The sequence below is a fragment of the Podarcis vaucheri genome (assembly GCF_965113315.1).
Source record: "Podarcis vaucheri genome assembly, chromosome: 7".
NCBI classification, from domain to species: Eukaryota; Metazoa; Chordata; class Lepidosauria; order Squamata; family Lacertidae; genus Podarcis; species Podarcis vaucheri.
The window spans coordinates 21,305,328-21,328,251 of record NC_138765.1 but is presented as its reverse complement, the minus strand read 5'-3'; the positions used below and the strand labels follow the sequence as shown (position 1 = coordinate 21,328,251).

Below are 22,924 nucleotides of genomic sequence, written 5' to 3'. Positions count from 1 at the left end.
TGGAGAAAGTAGCAATTTAATGTCGTGGAAGAGACTTGGCAGACATAAAAGGTCAGAAACATAGAAAGGGGTCAGCGAAACCAGGGGAACGGGGCTCAGTGGAGAGCTTTCCTAAGGGCCAGCAGCACAAAGGCCATCAGGCATGAAGCTTTGACAGGTGCCACCCACACCTGCTCCTCCTACGCAGCCTAGACGGAACCGAAGCAGGTGGATGTTATAGCACTGCCCTCTGCTGGAAAGAAACCACACTGCTCTGTGGCGAGAGAATGCAGGTAACCTCAAATGATACCGCACGCAGCAAGGTTGTTTTTCCAAGCAGGTGAAGGCGGTATAACAGGAGAACTAGCGTACACACTCATTTGTTGCCTCCTACACACCCAACACTCAGGGCAAAGGCGGGAATTACTTTCTGCCTCCAGATTTTATTATTTGAAGCATCAGCACTTGGGAGCAGATTTCCAGTTCTGGTCTGGATTTTCAGAGCTAGGCTGCATTGCTATGCCACAGGCAAAGATTTAGGCTAAGGATGGGGAAGCCGTGGTCCTCTAATTTGGTGCTGGACTCCCAGCAGCCCCAGTTACCATAGGCATTTGAGTTGAGAGTCCTATCACATCTGGAAGGGCTACGGCTTCTGCATCCCTAGTTGGTTAGATCCAGCCAGCTTGCTGAGCCCAACAGCTGGATATTCTGCACTGACTGTAGGAAGTTCTTGGCAAAAAAGCAAGCTTGTAATAAGGCCAGAACTTCTTCTTCCTGTCGAAACTGTCACTATTTTTTGTTCAAGAAAGAAAGGTCTCAATTTACTCTCATAAATAAAAGGAAAGATCTCATACTCCCTTCCCATTTATAAGAGTGTATTATTGTGCATTTGGCAGGGCTGGGAACTCGCACTCCACCAGACAGGAACAAAATGAACATTCCCCACTACGTCTTGTGGCTGCAGCTGCTAAATGCAACAAATAGGCTCTGGGGGAAATTGCAAAATCCTGGTTAGGGAGCCTCATGGTTAGGGATGCATTATTCATCACCCTCTTCCTGGGGATGGGGTGGGATGTTAGGAGAGGGGTAGTACCTCTGATGGGGGACACATTGTGCTCCTTCTGGAGTAGTTTGTTCAGCTTTGGGCCCCACCCTGCAATCAGCTCTCACCTGTGGCTCCTAGAAGGTGTCAGCATATAACAGCAGCCACACTCTGGGAAGTGGCTTAAAGTGGCTGGCTAAACCAGGCGAGGATAGCAGATGGGTCTCAAACCCTCAGTGAGTTAAGGACTTCCCCTGCAGATGAAGACAGGCTCCAGCAGATGGAGTGGATGAGACCAATAGTGGGCCCAATGGTCAAGAAGATGATTTCTGCACATCCTGCAGAGTGAAGTGAGGGGCAAATGGGGCTCCTCGTCAACTTGGGAAAGCAGCCCATCTAGGAGAAGGAAGACTCAGATCCTAGACCACTGCTGCCTTGAGGGATATCTTCAGGAGAAGACAAGGCTAAGGAGAAAACCCTATGCAAATCTGCAGTTCCCAAGGTGGTTGGATGGTGCCTTGTATGCCTCTGTCCAGCAACTCCAACAGGCAAGCTGCTGTCAAACGTATTGCTCTGCTTTCCTTTGGGCCACATCAGCAAGGCTGAGAGAGGGGTCTTGCCATCTGACCAGCCTGGGACCTCCATACACACTGTCCAGGCTTGCACCCTGGGGAGGTCACTCTGGTGCTGTTAACACAGCGATTAGACTTCACCCTCCGAGGCGCACTCCATTGTCTCTCGAGACAGACAGATGTCAACAACTTCTGGAGACAGTGTGCGCCTTCAGCTTTCCCCAAAACAGTGCCATCCAAATGTCGTCAGGACTGCAACTCCCTTCATCCCTGGCCATTGTGCACGCTGGTCAGGTTTGATGGGAATTGGGAGTCCGACGAGATCTGGAACGCACCGAATCAGAAAAGGCTGCCTTGCACTCTGCACTTGCACTGAGTAACTGAGATTGCATTGAGTGACAATCTGAAAGGCCAGTGGAAGCAACCCCCCCCCCCACTTTGGATGAGCTCCTAGCTTCTCTGGAAGAAGAACACCCCTTCTGTTTTCTTTTCATGGACAGAGCTGCCAGCCTTTATGACTAGATATGTCTGAAAATCATTTCTACCACCGCTCTTGGGAAGTCTCATCATAACCGTTTGAGCACCAGGAAGGCAGATTTAGTATCCCCCATCGCCCAGGATGAGGACTAAGCTTGAGCAAAATGTGACGGACGACAACCCCTTTCTCTCGGAGTCTCGCAGCAAGCTAAGCACTTCCAAGTTAGGCTGGGATCACCACGAAGACAGCAGGCCTGGCGTTTTGCCAGGTTTGGTGCAAAAGGCAGGCGGCTTGCTGGGGGGCAGGGAGGCGAGGGCTGTGTGCAGTGCAGAGACAGGAACACTCTGGATCATGGGGGGAACGACATGTCAGGAGCAGCCTGGGAGGAGAAAAAGAAAAGTCAGGTGCAGAAGGAGTTAAGTTCAAAATAAATCCAGAAAGGCAGAAGTCCAACAGATGCCCCCAAAAAGCCCCAATAAGATCACAGTTTCTCCAGATGGTTCTCAACGACATACTGCTCTGTGAAGTGTCCCACAGTAAGTTTAGAGGAAATGACTGTGGCTCAGTAGGAGAGCACATGTTTGGCATGCAGAAGGTCTCAGGGTGAATCCCATCAGCGCCAGATAGGTCTGCGAGAGACTCTTGCCTGAATCCTGGAGAGCTGCTGACTTAGGATAAGGAAGCTTCTTGTGTACTTCCAGGCCTCTCTGTAACTGCAGGCCTGGAGGTGCCTGGCTAAATTAAAAGGGACATGGTTCACCTTTAAAAGCCCTAGGCAGCTCAGGCCCTGGGTACAAGGACTGCCTCTGCCAGGCCCAGAGCTGGCACCCAGGATTCCTGGGCAGCTCCAAGTAGTGGAGTGCCTTTTGGAACTGGTAGGTTTTAAGGCAGGGAGACCGACAGTAGGTGGCGCTAGAGACAATGTCTGGCAGAGGCAACTAATTCTTGTTTTCTCTCCATTGGCCTCTTCCCTGCTGAGGATAGGGGGCAGGAAGATGGCAGGTAGTGCCAACCCCTGGCTGGAAGTAAGAAGGCAGGCAGGCTGAGTTGATTGAGCTTGGCAAGGGAATGCCCATTCGCCCCAATGGATGAGCCTTCACTGGCTGCCAGGGGTCCGGCAGACCCTGCCCTACTGGTGCCTGCCCCACAGCCCCCTCTTTAACCCCTCTAGTGTTCCAATCAGCATTATTGACAGGGTGTGCGAGCCGCCATTCAGCATTCCCCACAATATCCCTGGATTGAACCCTGGCCAAGCAGGTCCTAGTCCCAGTCTAACCACTGTGACACACTGCTCATTCAGTAGTGTTCACTGGAAAGTTCTATCATCACTTTCAATTTCAATATAGTGTAAACTATGAGCAAAGCTGTCAACTTGATTTTCAGAGCATGCTAGCGGGACCCAAAGCCCAACCAGTCCGTCCAAACCAGCGGTCCATCTCCCCAGGCCTGTGGTATATGCAACTCACCAGTTTCAGGCTTCTTCTATCTCATCCTTGTGGATAAACCTAGCAAGGAGAGTCAGAAAGAGACAGGTTTTTTTTAAAAAACGGTTGTTTCCCTAAAAGGCTTTAAGCTTTCTTTCCTTCTTTTTTCCCTAATCCACCCCAGGCAGGAACAGTTCACCCCAGCAGTGTGTCCTGTTACATGACAAATCAAAGCAGTCCCAAAAGACATTTTGCCCCACAGCGCAGGATCTAGCAGACGGTGGGGAACCAGAGGCCTGGGGGTGGAATGCTGCCCTTCAGAGATCTCAATCTGCCCCTCCTCAGGCCACAACCTCCTCACAGGCCTTTCTTTGTGCCTCAAGTTTTTCTTTGCCTGGCTGGATCCTGTCAAAGAGCTACAATTCCCAAAGTTCCCTGGAAAGAAGAATTGATTGTTAATCCACTCTGGGAACTGCTGCTCTGTGAGGAGAATAGGAGTCTCCTAACAGCCCTCACCTTGTCAACAAAAGGTCCGTATAGTTAAAGCTATGGTTTTCCCAGGAGTGATGTATGGAAGTGAGAGCTGGACCATCAAGAAGGCTGATCGCCAAAGAATTGACGCTTTTGAATTATGGTGCTGGAGGAGACTCTTGAGAGTCCCATGGACTGCAAGAAGATCAAACCTCTCCATCCTTAAGGAAAGTCCACTCGCTTTCTTTGTTTCAGCCGCTCAATTAAGGTGGGAAAAGTCATATCCTGGTTGCTATTGTTAAGCACCTGAGCCAGGAGTCCTTGCCAATCTATTCCAACGCACTTAGAAATCCTACCAGCAGATTTCAATCTACCTTCTGCCGACCCCTTAATATATATATAAGCTTTTGTTTTGTTTTTACAAAAAAATTGTAATTTTTACAAAATAAACAAATAAAAAGTTTTTAACGAAACGAATAAATCTGACGTAGGCACGAGGCTCAGCTCCCTGGTTTTCTTTTTAAAGTGTCTAGTCCTCAAGCATGAGGAAAAGAAGGGCGCAGCAGGGGAAAGTGAAGGATAACTAAAGTAGGCTGGATCTTACGCCGAATCGAGCTGCGCAGGGGCCCCTCCTCCTCGTCAGGTTCACCCGTCCTGTAAATAGGAAAAAATATTTGTCATGCTGTGCTTAACAAAAATGCCTTGCTCTCTTCATATCCTGCAGCGATTTCTGTTTTTTAAAAACCATGGTGTTTTGTACAAGTGCAAAGCAATAGCTCCTCCTGTTGACAGATAAAATAACTACTCAGGGCACCAACAGAAATGGTTAATTAAGGTGATGTGAGCCAATGAGCCTTGCCAACTATGGATTTATTCACATTTCCATGGGCCCAAAAGGGTTGACTATTTGGAGGGCTGGTGGTCTGAACCCTACTGCCAAGGACCCCTTCTTCCAATCCAACTATTGTGGTGGGGGAGCAGGGAGCAGTGGCGTAGCGTGGGGAGGGCCACAGGGGTGCAAAATTGTTAAGGCCGCCAAATTTCAACACCTGGTGCTGTCTCAATACAGTTGTGCGATTCCGTTGCTGGGCTCTGTTGAAAACGGCCTCTCCATGAGAACCTCTCCGGGCAATGGAACAACTCTTATTTTCTTATCTCTACAGCTGCAATCTCTTGGGTGCCGCAGATGCTGTTAGGCAGCTGAATGCACATGCGTTCTCTGTCTCTGTTTCCCTCCTTCTCACCCTCTCTCCTCCAGGTAGCCCGGAGTGCTGGCAACCCACGCTACGCCACTGGCAGGCAGGGAGAAGCTTTGTATTTGCTTTTCCAAAGTCCCAAGTTTAACAATTTGCTGTCTTGCTACCAGGCCAGATTCAAGTTACTTGTGTTCATTCATAAAGCCCTAAACAACTTGAGGTCCAAATACCTTAAGGACTGCCTAATTCCTTACGATCCACCTCTGTCACTGAGACTGTCTGATGGATGACTTCTGGCTGGTTCCCAATGCTCCTAAGGCTGGGTTGGTCTAAACGAGGGACTGAGCCTTGAGTGGGGCACGCCCTGCCCTGCGGAACTCCCTGCCACTAGAGTTCAGCAGGAACCATCCCTTCCTTCTTTAAGATGTCTTTTGAAAACTATATTGTCACGAACCATCTCTTTTAAAGCAATCACTATGTTTTACTGATGTATTTATGGATGCTTTTGGCTGATTTTATCCTTATATGTCGCATACCACCTGGATATGTTTTTATGAAAGTGCCGGCTATAAATATATATATAAGGAAATAAATAAACAAAATCTTGTGAAAGCTCCTTAAGAAAACAAAGGAGGCAGCTTAACAACTGTGTACTCTTAGCACATGGGGAAGCTTTTAGTGAGAAATTCCTTTGGAAATGAGCGAAGCCAAATGTCCAAGTGTAAATAGTTTTTATCTGGAGGAAAGGGTGTGTGGGAAGATCTTTTTCCGATTGTAGATTGTACTTCTTGTTGTTTTGTACCAAACTGTTTTACTGTACACCTTGGTATTGTTTTAATGAGAGGCGGTATACAAACATTTTAAATAATAATAAGTAAAGGGAAGGCAACAAAATCATACACAAGACTTGCAAAGAAAAAGAAAAATCAGCCTGACCTAACTAGTTATATTTTACCTGCTTAAGCAAAGTCTTGGATTTCAGAGCATGTGCAGAGTTCCTTATAGAAGAGAATTTCTGAGCAAGAGAATATCTTTGGCCTCCTGATTGGATGGTTCCAACAAGACAAAGACAGAGCGCAAAGCCTGTTTGTTCGCAGAGGCAGACTGGTTTTTGGCCTATTTGTGTGATAGACTACTGGCACAAGAGATAAAGTATATTTTGCCAATCAAGAATTTCTTTAGAGGTCGATTCCACCTCCTTGATGATTCATTAAAACTTGTATTACAAGAAGGCTTAGCTGTTTTTGATTAGATGAGGTACTGCAATAAATGATTATCAACCTCAGAATGCATACTGAAGAATAAAAGACAGGATATCAGTTTGTTGCAGACTTCCGGAGGAATGGTCTGATCACAGATGCTCTAGAGGGTGCTGTTGTCCTGTTCAGGTTATAATGTCACATTCTCCAAAACTCATAATTTGAACTACTTTTTTCTCTCCTTTCTAGATCACCTGTCTGCATCTGCAATATATAAAAGCCCCTCCATCCTAGGTCACCCACTCATTTAAGCTTTCAGAAAGGCGTTACCTCTGTTGCTGGTTGAACTTGCAGCGACAACGTCGACCTGGGAAAGAGAGAGAGAAATCCCAAGTTGGGCAAACAGTGAAAGAGAATCAGTACAGGGACAGGCGAGGGGCAAAGACTCTGGGATTGCCAGCCTTCTTTTGGGAAGGGAGTGTTGCCAAGTAGTTGGAACAGAAAGCAGCCCACATTAGAGGGAGCCCACAGGTTAGTGGCAGAATGCATAGAGACAGTCCCAACTCCAATTCACAAAATATCTAAAGACAGGATGGGAAAGACTAAACTTAAGAGCACTGAAGCCAGCCAGTCTTGAGCTAAATAGATCAACAGTCTGAGGTCCACATGGGGCTCAGAGACTACAAGTGAGACCTGCAACAAAATGTTGCAGCACAGAGTGCCGCTGCTCGGGCTTCCAGCTAGCCATGCCCTCCTCCCGAAAACTCCATTCCAGACATCCTCTCAATGGCATTCTGAGGACACAAGCAGCTTTCATTGGGTTGCTCTTTCGGTTGGAGAAGATGCCCCCCTACGGGTTTCCCCTTGATGTGTTTTCCTTTTGCAAACCTCAAGGTTCCCCAAAGGATGCCAACACACCCTCCTGTATCTCAGAGGTTCCAATTTATCTACAAGCCTGGTGGCACTTAGCAGCTGCATGTGCTGTTAACATGCTGCAGAAGATCACCAGAAGGTGGCAGCAGAAAGTTATGGCAGAGCACGTAACTTTGCCTGTGGAAGGCCCCAAATTCAATCCCCAGTGTCTCCAGGGATGTGAGTGATGGGAAAGACATCTGCCGAGGTCCCTGTAGAGCCACTTCCAGTCAGAGGCAGAAATAGTGGACAAGGCAGACCAAATGCCTGACTCTGTAAAAGACAGCTTCATATATAAAATCATAGAATTCTAGAGTTGGAAGGGACCACAAAGGTCATCAAGTCCAACAACCTGCAATGCGGGATTTTTATTTTTATTTTTGCCCAATGTGGGCATCGAACCCACAACCCTGATATTAAGAGTCTCATGCTCTACTGACTGAGCCATATGTCCACATGGGCTCCTCGATCCATTTCCCTTCAGTAGTTTCCCCCTCCTACCCTGCCCCCACTAGCTGCTTTTCACTCCTCGAGAGAAAAGGTGTATCCAGTGTGTGAGACAGAGTATGCAACTGAGCCCCGCTGTGTGGGTCTTAAGAGGAGAAAAAATAACAACTGGACAGCGGTGACTGGTTCCCATTTGGAACTGGCGAGGTAGGAGGCAGGGAGGTCAACAGTAGGTGGCGCCAGAGAACGCTAATTCTAGTTTTGTCCACTTCCCTGATGACTCCTATGACACTGAGATTGAGGACAAGGATAGCCAGTAATACCATATATGCTGGATGTAAGTAAGAAAGCAAGGTTGGGTCTGGCAGAGGGCAGGCTGAGAGTTGGTGGGGCAGTGTCCCTTTCGCCCTGAGCGATCAGCCCTCTACTAAACAGGTGTGTGAAAGGAGCCCTTCCTCTCCACACCTGCAGCTTCTGTAGCAGCATTTTATTAAAGTCACAATGTTGGGGAAATTCAGCAGGTGCCATGGCTCAGCTTGGCTCATTATAAGGCAGGGAATTGTGGGGGCTGGGGGGAGAGAGGGAGAGAATCTACTCACTGAGCACAATGAGAATGCCAAGCAGGAACAGGACGACAGCAAAAATCAGCCCCCCAATTCTCAGCGACTGGTAATCTGAGAAGGAAGGAGAAGGAAGAAGTGGTCATTTCCAGCTGGGAACATATCCCCGACTTGGAATGAGGGGACGCTCTTGTGATGCTTTGCATCAGTGTTCCCCAACCCGGTGCTCTCCAGATCAATAGCAGCTGGTGCCCATCGGGATGGGTAGGGCGAAATTCTGGTAGCCCAAACCGTAGGCGGAGCTCCCAAGCCAATGATATCTAAAGGTAAAGGTACCCCTGACTGTTAGGTCCAGTCGCAGACGACTCTGGGGTTGCGGCGCTCATCTCTCTCTATAGGCCAAGGGAGCCAGCGTTTGCCCACAGACAGCTTCTGGGTCACGTGGCCAGCATGACTAAGCCACTTCTGGCGAACCAGAGCAGCACACAGAAACGCCGTTTACCTTCCCGCAAGAGCTGTACCTATTTATCTACTTGTACTTTGATGTGCTTTCAAACTGCTAGGTGGGCAGGAGCTGGGACCGAACAATGGGAACTCACTCTATCGTGGGGATTCGAACCGCCGACCTTCCGATTGGCAAGCCCTAGGCTCAGTGGTTTAGACCACAGCGCCACCCACGTCCCCAAGCCAATGATAGCAAGCGCCAACTAAGGAAAGGAGCCCCCATTCTCCTCGCAGAGCTTCAATTCCCACAGTTCCCCATGGAGAGGGATTGACTGCGAGACCGCTCTGGAAATAGTAGACCCGTGAGGGGAATAGGCGTCTCCTAAGAACTCTCAGAACAACAGCTCCCAGGGTTCTTGGGGGGCGAGGGGAAGAGACGACTGTTTAAAGCAGTATCGCAGCACTTTTAAGGCACGGTGTAAATGTGGCACAGGTTTCCTCCTCCCTGTTGAGTCCTAGAAGGCCAGCACTGAGACTAAGGAATAGAAAGCTGACAGCCAGAGCTGTCTTGTCAGTGAAGAGGTAGGCAGACACGTGAGGACTGGCTGGGGACAGACTGATCTTAGTGCAGCAGTGCCCCACTTGCTCAAATGGATGGGTCTCCACTATGGGAAGCAAGGGAGACATAGGCTGAGGAAAATAGCCTCCACAGGTGGTCACGGAAGGTTAAAAAACCCTTCTCCTTTGCATCAGTGCTGCGCTCCAAGCCAGAGTCATCTGACCTCTTTTAAAGCTGTAGTTTTTTAATTTAAAAAATGAGGAGATTGGAGAACACGTTTTTTGTTTCCAAAAGTCTGTCAGAGGGTCTCCGCCCTTGCCATCTATCTCCTGACCCCAGGTAGTAACAACTGGCTCACCATAATTGAATGGGTCGTGTGGAATGTCCTTGGGTTGTGGTGGTTCTGAAAGAGGCAAACACACACACACATATATAGAGGAGATTAATAATACAGTTATCCTTTAATCTTCCCTGCCCCGCCCCCATTAATCAATCACTTTATACTGAACTACTTAGTGTTATAATAACTTCCCATGATCTTGATAAACCCCATTTGGGGGAAAATGTTTTATCTTTATTATTTATTTTTATTTATATCCCACCTTTCCTCCTCTTTAAATTGCATTTCCTATCCCACCTGGCAACTAAACAACATATAAATTAAGAAATAACAACAAAAACAACACCAAAAATACCTGGATATATAAGTGGCACTTTCAGACACCTGCTACTTTTGGGTGACATTCAAGCAAATACTGGCAAGTTCAGGTTTATTTATTTGATTTATTATATTTTTATCCTACCGTCTGCTGCCCCTGCCCCCCACAAGAGGTTTGAGGTAGTGTATATGGTTTTCCCCTTCCCCATTTACTCCCCACAACAATCCTGTAAAGTAAGCTAAGAGGCAGTGACTAGACGAGGGGTCAGCAAATTTTTTCCACTGTCCCTCAGACCTTGTGGGGGACCGGACTATATTTTTTGGGGGAAATGAACAAATTCCTATGCCCCACAAATAACCCAGAGATGCATTTTAAATAAAAGGACATTCTACTCATGTAAAAACACGCTGATTCCCGGACCGTCCCCGGGCCGGATTTAGAAGGCGATTGGGCCGGATCCGGCCCCCGGGCCTTAGTTTGCTTACCCATGGACTAGAGCAAGGTCACCCAGTGAGTGTGGATTTGAACCCTGGTCTTAGTCCGAGATTCTAACCACTACACCACCTTGGCTCACCAAGATCCTTTTTGACTATAAGGTGCAGTACATTTTTGAACTGGATTTTCTTTTTGCGCAGAGTACAAAATGCCCAAATGTCAGCAGACGTTCTCAGCCATTTCTCATCCTCCTCCTCCCCTGCCCCCCCCAAGCTTACCTGCTACTGCAGATCCTATCAAGATCCCACACAGAGGCAGAAGGAACCACAAGTCCATGACTGTTCTGAGGAGATATAAAAACAATGGATAGTCAGATTCCTGGCTTGAGCAATATGCAGGATGTAATATGCTTTAGCTGATATTCCAGAATTGCAGGGGTTGGACTAGATGACTCTCAGGGTCTCTTCCAATTCTGTGGTTCTTTCTGGCCACCATCCAGGCAAGCAAGAATCGTAAGAATTCCAGGACGCATTCCAGCAAGGCAAAAACTCCCAGGAAGAGCACAAAGCAAGGCTGGTGAGGTGTGCAGCCTGGAGGGAAAGGGGTGTGGTCTGGTGAAAGGGGGTGTGGCCTGGAGAGAGAGCTGAGGACCATACAGAGAGTCGTGGAAGGTTGCATTTAGCCCTGAGGTTCCCTATTACGGGGTCCAACTACACATTGTGTTAAGCACACTTTCTAAAAAGTGTACAGTGGTACCTCGGGTTACAGACGCTTCAGGTTACATACGCTTCAGGTTACAGACTCCGCTAATCCAGAAATAGTACCTCAGGTTAAGAACTTTGCTTCAGGATGAGAACAGAAATTGAGTGGCGGTGGCATGGCAGCAGCGTGAGGCCCCATTAGCTAAAGTGGTACCTCAGGTTAAGAACAGTTTCAGGTTAAGAACAGACCTCTGGAACAAATTAAATTCTTAACCCGAGGTACCACTGTACTTAGCCCCAGGATGCAAAGAGAACCCTATTGGGGCTAAACCTTTCCCCCCCTATCCTGTTTTCCACCAAAAACAGCTGCCATGAGCTACAAATTCCACCTTTTCAGACATGTTGTTCTTCTTCAGGGCATTTCCTGTTAAGTTGTGTGTGAACATATCAGACAACACAGCGATTCTTCAAACAGCTCTTGTTTATTCACAGGCCAGGCCAGAACTGAACTGAAGGGTTCAGCCAGCCTGCTTATATAGAGCTCCACTACCACGCAACAGTAACCATTTTCTGTAACTATCCAATCACTGAACGTCACTTTCAATCCCTTATTTGCACATGTGGACTTGAGTGAAAACTATCTACAGTATCCCCCTGCTGGCCCAGGGTGAGAACTTCAGTACATAACATTTCCCCTCTTCATTCCCCCTTTCTTCTCCCTCCTCCACCCTTTTCTCCCAGCAAGGTTGCTGCCTTTCCCTCTTGAGAGGGCTCCTGCGCTGTCAACGGACGCACCAATCTGAGGCAACCAGCAGAAATTCAACAGCTAACGTTTCCCACCTCACTCGGCATTGCCCTGAAGAAAGAACACAGCCTGTTGGAGAACAAGCAGGAACCCTGAGAGAACGCAAAGTCGGTTACTCTTAAGGACGGAAAAGTAAACAGCAAGTCCACCGGGAGCCAGGGGGGTATGGTTAAAAATAGAGCTTTGCTGAGAAACGTTCCAGAATTAGAGAACGTCCCTCAAAATGCAAGCAGGAAACAAAGATGGCTGAGAAGTGTCAGCAAGACGGCTGTGGGGAGAGGGGCGGTTTGGGGGGGGTGTTCAGATCAGCCAGGTGGAAAGGGAAATGGACTGGGAGAGGCGAGGAAATGGATCCTCCAACAGCTGGGGCTGGACCCATTATTTCACATCCTGAAATGGCCTCAGTGGCCCTGTGGAAGGGAGGGCAAAGGCCTGTAACTATGGCAATAGGCTTTTTTTGCAGCCACCGAAAACTGCTTTGCAATGTTTGCAAATGATAACCTGTCTCTAGGGTGCTCAGGGACGTTTCAGGGTTTCCCTTCTGCCTGCCCTGGCAGGCAATTAAGCTCGCAACCTTCCGGCAGAGAAAGGTCCTGTCGTGCTCTTAACCAGAACATGCAGATCAAAGTGCATTTAACAAGAAAGAGGGAGAATTCAGCTAAAATTCAGAGTCTCTGTTTGCAAGTGCCCATGGCCTCCGATGGCCGAAGAGGCACTTACGGAAAACAACTGAGGCTTGCAATAAAATGCTGCAGTAGTATATATCAGGCCTCTGACCTGCTCAGCCCTGCTCCAGGATACAGTGGTACCTCAGGTTAAGTACTTAATTCGTTCTGGAGGTCTGTTCTTAACCTGAAACTGTTCTTAACCTGAAGCACCACTTCAGCTAATGTGGCCTCCTGCTGGTGCCGCGCCGTCACTATGCGATTTCTGTTCTCATCCTGAAGCAAAGTTCTTAACTTGAGGTAATATTTCTGGGTTAGCGGAGTCTGTAACCTGAAACATATGTAACCTGAAGCGTATGTAACCCAAGGTACCACTGTACTCCATTCTGTACCCCTCTCCCCCACCCGTTCCTCAGGGGTCCCATTTGGCTCAATTTCCGTCGGCACTTATCACATGACTTCGCTGCTAGGCACCGGTTCAAAAACAACCACCACCATCGGACTAATGCTGGAAGGCACACACCCAATTGCCCGGGAGGGAGGCTGGCCCCTGCTTCCTCACTTCCTACCCCAGCCCCATAGTGCTCAGACAAACAGATCCTTTCCACAAACATCCTTCTGGCTTGCATCTTTGGCTGCTGCTATCACTAACCAAGCAGGAAAGAGGAATAGGAACACTCCCATGCCTTGGCTCACTCTCTGCCAGAAAGGCCACGCTTTCAACTGCAAACGTCAGCCAAGAGATTTCTCGGTACAACAAAGAACGCCCTGGCTCACACATTTGGAGCTGCTCTAAACGTTAGGTACCACTTTGCTCTCAAAAAACGGGTTTTCAAGGTACAGTGCCACGTGTTTGCACTTGCTCTGCCAGCGAGCTACACTTCCTTCTGGAATTAGCCAGATTTGCAGCTAGGCAATGATGCTGGCATCGACTGACAGAGGTGTTGTGGGTAGGAGCAGGGACCTGTCAACCACCTGTCAATCAATGAGCGTGGGAGGGGCTGCAAAGAAGCGGGGGACCTCCTCCTCTGCTAGGACGACCGCTGGGGACCTCACAACCACGGCACAAGACCAAAAAAGTGGAAGCCAGGCTCTGGCAGGGAGCAGAGTGTCGCCAAAGCCTTGTGGAATGTGCAGGAGATGTTTGGGCTTGCCCAGGCAGCTCGTAATTTTGAGATCCACTGGACAAGGGTACAAAAGCTTTTCTCCATGCTGGGGAGATTGAAACGGGGGGACGCAGACGGTTAGACTGGCTCGACAATCCAGGGACGGCCAGGTTTAGAGCTGCCTGAATGTTCTTTTGTCGGTTCCTTGTAGCCTTAATTTCCCACACATACACACCCTATTGTTTGTTGCTGTAGCTGCAGAGCAACACCCGCCTGCCTTTCCCTGCTGCTCAGTAACTGCACCTCAGCGGGGAGCACATTCCTGGAAGAAAGCGAGTTGGCTGCTGGGGTTGCCTCCAGCAGGGCTAGCAATGCTACTGAGCACCAGGAGAAACAGCATGCCTCTGGCAGCCAATTTTGAACCCCACTATAGGGGCAATACATCTGTCGCCTCCGGGCTGCCTTGCTTTGCGGGAGGGATTCAGGCGCAGAAAGGAATTTAGGCTTGCAGAATTCTAATGGGTAAAAGTGCCTAGCTGTTGCCCTGCAACCACAAATCCTAGGTGGAGCAGGGCGGACAACAGACATTTTTTGTGGTTAGGAAAGCAACAGGGAGACCAGGGTTCAAATCCCCAGGCAGACCTGATGCTCGCTTGGTGACCTGGGGCCAGCCACAGTCTCCCAACCTAAACAACCTCACAGGGTTGTTGTGAAGTTAAAAATGGGGAAAGGAGAAAACCATGCACACCACCCTGAGCTCCTCGGAGGAAAGGTGGCGTATAAAACCAATAAGATATACATAAAAATTAAAGCTAGATATTGCTTAACCTCTGTGTAAGCATTGCAGTGCTGAGTTTCAGAGGAAAGGAGGCAGAGCGAGCAAAGAGCCCCCTTGGACCCACTGGTGGATCCAGTTAACACTGACTGTACCTCAACTGGATCAGACCTTTCCTTGGGGGCTGCATGCCCACCAGTGCTAAGGGGGTGCGTGAGGGGGAGGAGATTCCGTTGCGCAACCTTTTTGCTGGCAGAATCTTAGCACTATGTTGAACACAAGCCTGTACCCTTAAAGACCCTTTCCCTCCCCACAAAGAATCCTGGCAACTTTAATTGAGCGAGGGCGCTGGGAACTGTAGTTCCCAGGGTTCTTTGCAAGGCTGCTTTAAATGCAGAAAGGATGGCTGCACCTTCACAGGGTGAGGCTAGACATCACGGGAGCATGTCACATCCACACCAAAGGTTTATTTTATTTATTTGTTTTCATAAGCTTTTATTTATATATTTCAAAAAGAAAGTTGAAGCAACATTTGCCAATGTACAATCATATTTTTCTAATTTATGCTGCATGCTAGTTATTCTATATTTTGCCTTTTCCACAGTATTTTCAAATCTGTGTTTTATACTGCTGTTTTTACTCTAAAGCCACTTGAGTTTTAGCATGTTTACAGTAGTTGTGTTTTTAAAAAACAATCTACAAACTTTCTCCAATCCTCCTTGAATTCTGCCTCATCTTGATTTCTGATTTCGCTAGATAAACTTGCCATTTCTGCATATTCCATCAATGTGAAAAATCACAACACATGTTTAAAGCACGTTAAAAGCACGTGGCTTCCCCCACCATGACCACCACCACAGAAACCTGGGAACTGCAGTTTGTTTAAAAAACTGGCTTTCCAAGCATTGCTACACACCAGAGAAAAACGCTTGCCCCCTGATTCTGCCATACCCCATTCCAAATAGCCAACACAACCACTCGGTTGACAGCTCCATTACAGCCCCTGACACAGCTGTCCCTGCTCCTCCCCAGAGAGGTGCCCATTCTGCTGTTTTGGCACGCAAGGGTGTTATATTATCCCACCCGTAGGCTCACCCTCACAGGAAACTCACCCTGCCCAACAGCAGTGCCCTTGGGGTCGTCTTGTCTCCTTTCCCCAGATAAAGGGTGGGGAAATTGCTTCGCTACCTGCCCCGTGCAGCCCCTCACACCTACCCCTCAGGATCCGTACTGCTGGGCCTCCCTGGTCTTTCGCGAGGAGATAAGGGCTGGTTGGAGCTGAGGGAAAGGAACAAACTTCTTTTTAAAAAACTAAGAGGGAAGCTACTGGCTAGTGGCAGAGAGGGAAAGATTAGGGGAGCTAAATTAAGTCTGCCTTGGCTCCAGGACAAAGGCTGGAGGGGAACAGCAGCGTGCGCTGCTGACCAGAAGGTGCGAAAGAAAAGAAAAAAAACCCACAGGCAGCACAGCAGAGGAAACAGCCCGGCTGTGCAAGCAGCATTCACTTAAAAGCAAGAAGCCTGGGAACTGTAGTTTGCCCTTCACAGAACTACAGTTCCCAGAACCCTTAACAAACCGTGGTTCCCAGGATGCTTTGGGCCAGGGTTTCCCAAACACTGGTCTCCGGCTGTTTTGGACTACAGTTCCCATCACCCCTGACCACTGGTCCTGTTAGCTAAGGATGATGGGAGTTGTAGTCCCAAAACAGCTGGAGACCAGTGTTTGGGAAGCCCTGCTTTGGGGGAAGCAATGTGTTTTAAATGTATGGGATGCACACAGCCAGAGAGGGAGTTGGATCAGGCTAGACTGCCGCCCACAAAATATGCGATGGACTACCAAGCAGGTCTACAGAAGAGAGTGGCCCTATAATTCTTGCATTTGTATACTCTTTGTGTGTGTGTTTATTTTCATGTTTTGAGAATATATACCACAGGAAAGCAAGCTACAAGGACATCAAAATATATGCGCCAATGCAGTATTATTGTTCTTTAAAGTTGCAACTGACTGAATCTGACATTCTGCCGAGGACAATCTGTTAACCAAGGGTACATCAGGTTTGGAAACCTTGAAATGAAACCAGCCCTTTTGTTTTCTCCTCTGCGGGGATGCCTGCAAGCTTTGCCGTGACTCATGATTCATTCCTTTTAACTAGCTAGATTGCCCACACAAACTGATGCCACGCTCTTTGGAGAGAGAACGAAGCACCTCTCTTCCCTTTTGCAGACTTACCTGGAGGGGATGCACTTGAGGCTAAACCCCTGCATTTAATTTATCCATTTAATTTGTTGCATTTATATCCCACCTTTTCCTCCAAGGAGATCAAGGTAGTGCACATGGTTTTCCCTCTCCCCATTTAATTGCCACAACAACCCTGCAAGGTAGTTTAGGCTGAAAGGCAGTGACTGGCCCAAGTGAGCTTCATCTGGAGAGCGTCAACATGAGAGCGGGGCCTTTTCTGCAGTGGCTCCCTGTTTGTGGAATACTCTCCCTAGGGAGGCTCAACTGGCACCTTCACTGCATATCTTTAGGCGCCAGGTTAAAACAGTCTTCTTCACCCATGCCTTTGGCTAATTAATCTATGGCTTTTAAAACTAAGTATAGGATGTGTGTGTTATTGTTTTGTTTATTATGTTATAAAATTTTGTGTTTATATACTGTAAACCATCCTGTGATGCTCGGATTAAGGGTGGTATATAAATTTAATAAATAATACTGGCCAAATGGCAATTTGAACCCCGGTCTCCCAGGTCCTAGTCTGGTCCTCTAACCACTACACCACACTGTCTCTCCCCTAAGCTAAGCACCTATCCTGCTTTTGATTTCCAAGGCAGGAGTAGGATGGGAGGGATAGGACTGGGGATGGGGAGTGCAAAGGTTTAACCCTTTCTCTGCATGTTAGTTAACTCACCCCGCCTGCCCACTCCGTTGCTTCTTGTCCTTATCACACACAAACACACATGTCTGCTATCTTAAGAAGAAGAAAATACACAACAGCAGGCTACACATTTAATGCAGACTGAAGTTTGTCCATTCCCTAGCATAGTTAACTAGACTTTTTGCTGTAAGGGGCTATTGGGTCAGTGGTTTGATCCAGGTTGGTACATTGGGTATCAGAAACAAAAAAAAATGGCCCCAGAACCAGCTGAGAGGCATCCTTTTATCTTTATTTTCGGTGGAAACATCAATGCATGTCTCTTTGCACTTGGAATGGGGAGCATACAGCTTTCCTGATATAGATTAACTCCCAGCAGCAGCATGGCCAGTGATCAGAGATGAAAGCCAAAGGTTCTCCAACCTTACTTCACTTTAATATACTCAAAACAAAGGAGCGAAAGGAAGACAGATCTCTGCCCCAAAGAAGCTGGAAATCTAAATTCTAGCAGTAAGGGAGAATAATGAAGAGAGCCAGGGGCACCCACTCTGTAAGGCCAAGCTGTCTATGCCCCCCACCGCAACATTACCTGTTGGGAGCAGGCCAAGGTCTTTTTGTCCAACCCCCTGCAATGAGGGAATCTCCTTTCTTGTAACTTGAAGCCACTGGTTCAGGTACTACCCTCTGGAGCAAGAGAAAACAAGCTGCTTGCTCCATCTTCCACGTGACAGCCTTGTATATATTTGAAAATGGCTATCCTATCTCCTTTCAGTCTCCTCTTTTCCAGGCTAAATATCCAGATCCTTCAACTGTTCCTCATAAGGCTTGGTTTCCAGACCCTTGGTCATCTCGGTTGCCTTCTTCTGCACATGTTCCAGCTTGTCAATATCCTTCTTAAATTGTAGCACCCAGAACTGGACACAGTAAGTATTCCAGGTGTGGTCTGTCCAAGGCAGGACAGAGTGGTACTATGACTTCCCTTGACTTGGACACTATACTTTTGTTGATGCAGCCTAGAATGGCTTTAGCTTTTTTTGCTGCTGCATCACACTGTTGTCTCATGTGAAGCAGGTTGGGGATGCTTAGGAGATATAGACAGAAAGGGAGGCTTTTTCCTGCCTAGGACTTGGCCATTCATTGGCTCATCACTTTTGTAGGTTAGTATTATGAGAGCTGGACCATAAAAAAGGCTGATCGCCGAAGAATTGATGCTTTTGAATTATGGTGCTGGAGGAGACTCTTGAGAGTCCCACAGACTGCAAGAAGATCAAACCTCTCCATTCTTAAGGAAATCAGCCCTGAGTGCTCACTGGAAGGACAGATCCTGAAGCTGAAGCTCCAGTACTTTGGCTACCTCATGAGAAGAGAAGACTCCCTGGAAAAGACCCTGATGTTGGGAAAGATGGAGGGCATAAGGAGAAGGGGACGACAGAGGACGAGATGGTTGGATAATGCTCTCGAAGCTACCACCATGAATTTGACAAAACTGCGGGAGGCAGTGGAAGACAGGAGTGCCTGGTGTGCTCTGGTCACGAAGAGTCGGACACGACTAAACAACAACAAGAACAAAACTGCGAGAGGCAGGGAAAGAAGCGACCCAGGAAGGAAAATTCCTCTTGGGTGTAGCACACGGGAGTTCAGCTAAGCCCTTTGGCCAAGCCCTCTCCCCTGACTTGTTCTTTGGCAGCTCTGTCTAAATATACCCAGGCTAGCAGGATGCTGGAGTTATAAATATCCCCCATACTCGACCCCCATGGCATCCAGTCTCACAGCTCTGCTTGGGTTCATTTCAGTACCAAGCCCTTCCAAAGACGATAAGTAGCAACAGCATTCCACCTTTGCCGCAAGCCTGTTCTCCATTTGCACAAAACCGACGGGCCTGGAGTAGACTGTCTTGGGTTTGTGGGTGGGGAGCAGCAGTTAATATGGCACCCTGGCCTTGATCCTGAGAAGGGTTGTCAGAGCGGCTCACAATTAAAACTATCCATTTAAAACGACAGGTGGCTGCATTTTGAAAAAAGAAGCAGAACATTCAAAACTCGGGCAAATTATAAAACTTTAAAACCCACGTCAGTGGAGTGTTATATTGCTTTAATTGCTTTTTTAAAAAACTGTTTTAATAGTTATAATGTTTTGATGAACTTGTCTTACATTTTTAATAACGAATGTCTTCAACTTTTGGATGAAATTGCATTATTGTGCATTTTAAACAGGTCTGGATACATTTGTTACCATTTGTCGGACACGACTAAACAACTAAACAACAACAACATACTTGTAAAGTGCTTAGAAGCCCTTTTGGCAACTCAGCGGTATATAAATAAATAAATAGCTAACAACAACGGTGGGAAATTGCAGTCGAATATAACTAGCAAGCCTAGGGCTAGTTAATACATCCATGAAGGAGTTAAAACCACAGAATTGTATTCCTAGACTCAGTTAGTTCACGCCCCCTCACCTCTGGTGAAGGAGAATATGCTTAATGTACAAGGAAGATCTAGTAGGAAAGGGGAAATTAATTACACCGTCTCTACCAAATTGGTCTCGTATGTTAAAGTAATTTAAGAGATTAAGAATTTTCTTGTTCATGCCTGCGGAGATTAGGAAACTAGGAAATTCACCGGATCTGGCTAAAGACACCAGGCTAAAGGTAGAAGATAGGTCCACTAGCATGCAACCTTTTAGAACATACACAAGCACTTTAAAAATTGTACTGTGATTTTCTCTCACAATTAAAAAACACCTGAAAAGTTGCTATTGTTCCCCTTTTACAAATGGAAAAACCGAACAAGGGGAACGTGTTCTATGTAGAGCCAGTGCCTTGATCCATCTGCCTCAGCATCACCTCCACCAACTTCTGCCGCCGGCACAGGCTTCTCAGAGGCATCTTGTTGGCCAACCATAAGAACAAGAAGCTGGGGTTTTCAGGGTCATTGCCCTGGTCCTGCAGGTTCTACTTACATTGTGAAGATGCCTGATTATTGTCTTCCAAAGCAACTACTCTATTCCCAACTTAAAAATGGAAAGCGTAATGCTGGTGGTCAACAAAAGGGGTTTAAAGGCAAATCTCAAGGCAAATCTAAACAAATGTAGTATAAACACCGACAACTGGGAAATACTGGCCTGGGAGCCCTCCAATTGGAGAACAGCCTTTACCAAAGGTGTCATGGGCTTTGAAGACACTCAAACTCAGGACGCAAGGGAGAAATGCGTTAAGAGGAAGGCACGCTTGGCAAATCCACACCGTGATCAACTCCCGCCCGGGAACCAATGTCCCCACTGTGGAAGGGCGTGTGGGTCCAGAATTGGCCTCCACAGTCACTTACGGACTCATTGTTAAAACCGTGTTTATGGAAGGCAATCTTACTCAGCTACAAGTGAACGCCAAAGAAGAAGACTTATGCTATTACGGTGCTCTCCAGATTATTTGGACAGCAATCATTCCCGAGTGTAACAAACAGGCTGGTAGAAATGAGAACCACAGAGCACATAAGAAGAGCCCTTGTAGAATTAGTTTGCACAGCATCCTGGAAAGGCTGTACTTCAGCAGTTGAGCAGCTCCTTTGCCCGCAAAAGGTCTCAGGGTCAGATAAGGCTGGAAAAAAACTCCTGCTGGGTGTCAGCTACATGTATAAGAAGGCAACTTCCTGCCTTTCCCCCAGTGGCCAGCCAGACACGACAGCATTAGCCCTTTCCCCAGCAACTGGTCCTCAAGAGGCAGGCTGCCTTTGCCCTGGCAGTTTGCATGTAGCCCTTCATAAGACACACCCTCCATCCATTTGTCTAACGCCCCCTTCCGGGCCATCTCAGCACACCAAGTTCCATGAAGAAATTCTGTAATTTGCAAAACACTAACGCAGCATTCTCGCAAGCCCAGAGCGTTTCCCTTAGGAATGTTGCTAAAGGCAGTCAAAGAAATGGGCCATTCTTTGTCCCTTAAAGCCAAGCAAATATTTCAAGTCAACATGAGTTGATCGGGTCACTTGCCGTGCCCACCTAACACAAGCCTCCCATTCAACCACCTTCCTCTGGAAATACTTCCAAGCCTTTCCCACTTAGGATTGCCTGCCAGCCAGCCACCTCCACCGCCAGCACCTAGGCTCCTGTCTCTTTTTCAAACTGAGCGGCATGCAAAACTTCAACAGGAGAAGCCTTCCCTGCCAATAACGGGATGTGGGGGGGAGGGAGAGGTTTCCCCTGTTGAAGTTGTGCCTGTTTGCACCACTGGGGAAGACACAGAAGCTTTTCTAATAAGAGTCATGCGGCTCTTCGGAGTTATCCTCCCAAACCCCTGGGATTATTCCAAAATATCGGGTCTTTCCCACAGATTTCAAGATCACCCCGATGACCTTTGCAGGAGGAAGGCCTCCTTCGTACGCTGTTAAATTTTCAGAGACCACAACTAATGCACTGTTTCATGGGGCTTGGGGAAGGAAAACTGTTTATTTGCCCCGTCAACTGAGCACCGAGAGGCACCCACACCAGGAGGTAAAAGGACCCCAATTACCAGGGGCAGCAACGTCAAGGGGGAGAGTCCTGGCTCAGCTGTAGAACATCTGCTTTGAGTGCAGAAGGTTCCAGGTCCAAGCTGCGAGTTAGGGGCTGGGGAATTCTCCGGATTGAAACCCTGGAGAAACAGCTGTCAATCAGTGTGGGCATTACAGAACTAGAGGGACAGCTGGTCTGCTTCCTCTCTTCTTAAGTTGGCAAAGGTCAGACCCCCACCCCCACCCCAGGCCCTAGCACACTAACAAGAGCCCCCTAGACCTGCCACAGCGAGGGGGAAGGCTCGCCAAGAGGATTGGGGCCATGGAGAGTATCCTGCCCTCCAGAAACCTGGAACTGACTTTGCTAGTAGCTCCCAACTTAGATTTAATAGTCCACTAATGACGGCTGACCACCAGTATTAGCACTTTCCAGGAAGCAAAGTCACGCACAAAAAGAAACCCGACCTCCAAAAGGAGGCGATTTCGTGCCCCTTATCCAGATTCTGACGTCTCTGCTAACTCCGGATCGCACCCACCTCGAAATCAACCCACAACAGCAGACCGTTGCCTTGAACTTACTTGGCAAAGCGCTTTCCGAGAAGTTCAGAGACGCACAGAAACACCGGTTGCTTTCGGTCGCCCCCACCTCTTCCTACCCGTCCTCGCTGCTTGCCACGCGGTTCCGGGCCCGATCGGTGGTCCCAACCTCGGCGCGCTTCCCTTGCTGAGCGTCGGAAAGCAGCCGCGTCGCCGACGCGAACCCGGGTGGGTGTGGGAGGCGCCGCGGGGGCCGGCGGGGCCTGGGCGGGGCGCGGAGCTCGGCGGGGCCGGCCGGGGGTCAGCAGCCGGAGGGAAAGGCCGGAGGAGGGAAAGGGAGGCAGGCAGGCTGCCGTCGTGTTGGCGTGCGCGCACAGCTAGCGCGCCTTGCAGTTGCGTGTGGATGGCGCACGCGGCAGATCCGGGCGTGGGGCTGCTTGACGCGCGCGGACACGCGTGTAGTGAATGAGATCCGTGCTGAAGACCGTTCATGGCAGGCGTCGATTTCTCTTCCCCTCGTTTTTTTACGCGTGTTTCTAAAAAGTGACTGAGTAATGCGTGGACGCTCCTCTCTGTCAGGCACACACGCCCCGCCCCCT

At 48.3% G+C, this 22,924-nt stretch overlaps 1 protein-coding gene across 3 annotated transcripts; it reads right to left on the bottom strand.

Moving 5' to 3' along the window:
* FXYD1 (FXYD domain containing ion transport regulator 1) lies at positions 1-22,579 on the bottom strand. Of its 3 annotated transcripts, none has more exons than XM_082232227.1 (8): positions 22,368-22,579; positions 10,656-10,720; positions 9,642-9,686; positions 8,320-8,394; positions 6,692-6,728; positions 4,571-4,620; positions 3,538-3,576; positions 1-2,450 (listed from the first exon to the last, which is right to left on the bottom strand). In XM_082232227.1, exons 2-7 carry the CDS (start codon positions 10,711-10,713, stop codon positions 3,554-3,556), a joined length of 288 nt encoding a protein of 95 aa, XP_082088353.1. In that variant the 5' UTR covers positions 10,714-10,720; positions 22,368-22,579; the 3' UTR covers positions 1-2,450; positions 3,538-3,553. The 3 variants fall into 3 exon arrangements, with proteins under 3 accessions (XP_082088353.1, XP_082088354.1, XP_082088355.1); XM_082232228.1 differs by lacking the exon at positions 22,368-22,579 and adding an exon at positions 15,645-15,738; XM_082232229.1 differs by lacking the exon at positions 22,368-22,579 and adding an exon at positions 15,542-15,664.
* Between the last annotated feature and the right edge of the window lie 345 nt (positions 22,580-22,924).

Bases quoted from the DNA above. Each gene is read 5' to 3' on its own strand.
- FXYD1 (XM_082232227.1), bottom strand. From the start codon at position 10,713: ATGGACTTGTGGTTCCTTCTGCCTCTGTGTGGGATCTTGATAGGATCT. The intron at 6,729-8,319 runs GTGAGTAGATTC...TCTCTTTCCCAG, and splicing joins TGGCATTCTCATTGTGCTCA to GTCGACGTTGTCGCTGCAAG. The intron at 4,621-6,691 runs GTAACGCCTTTC...TCCTATTTACAG, and splicing joins AAGTTCAACCAGCAACAGAG to GACGGGTGAACCTGACGAGG.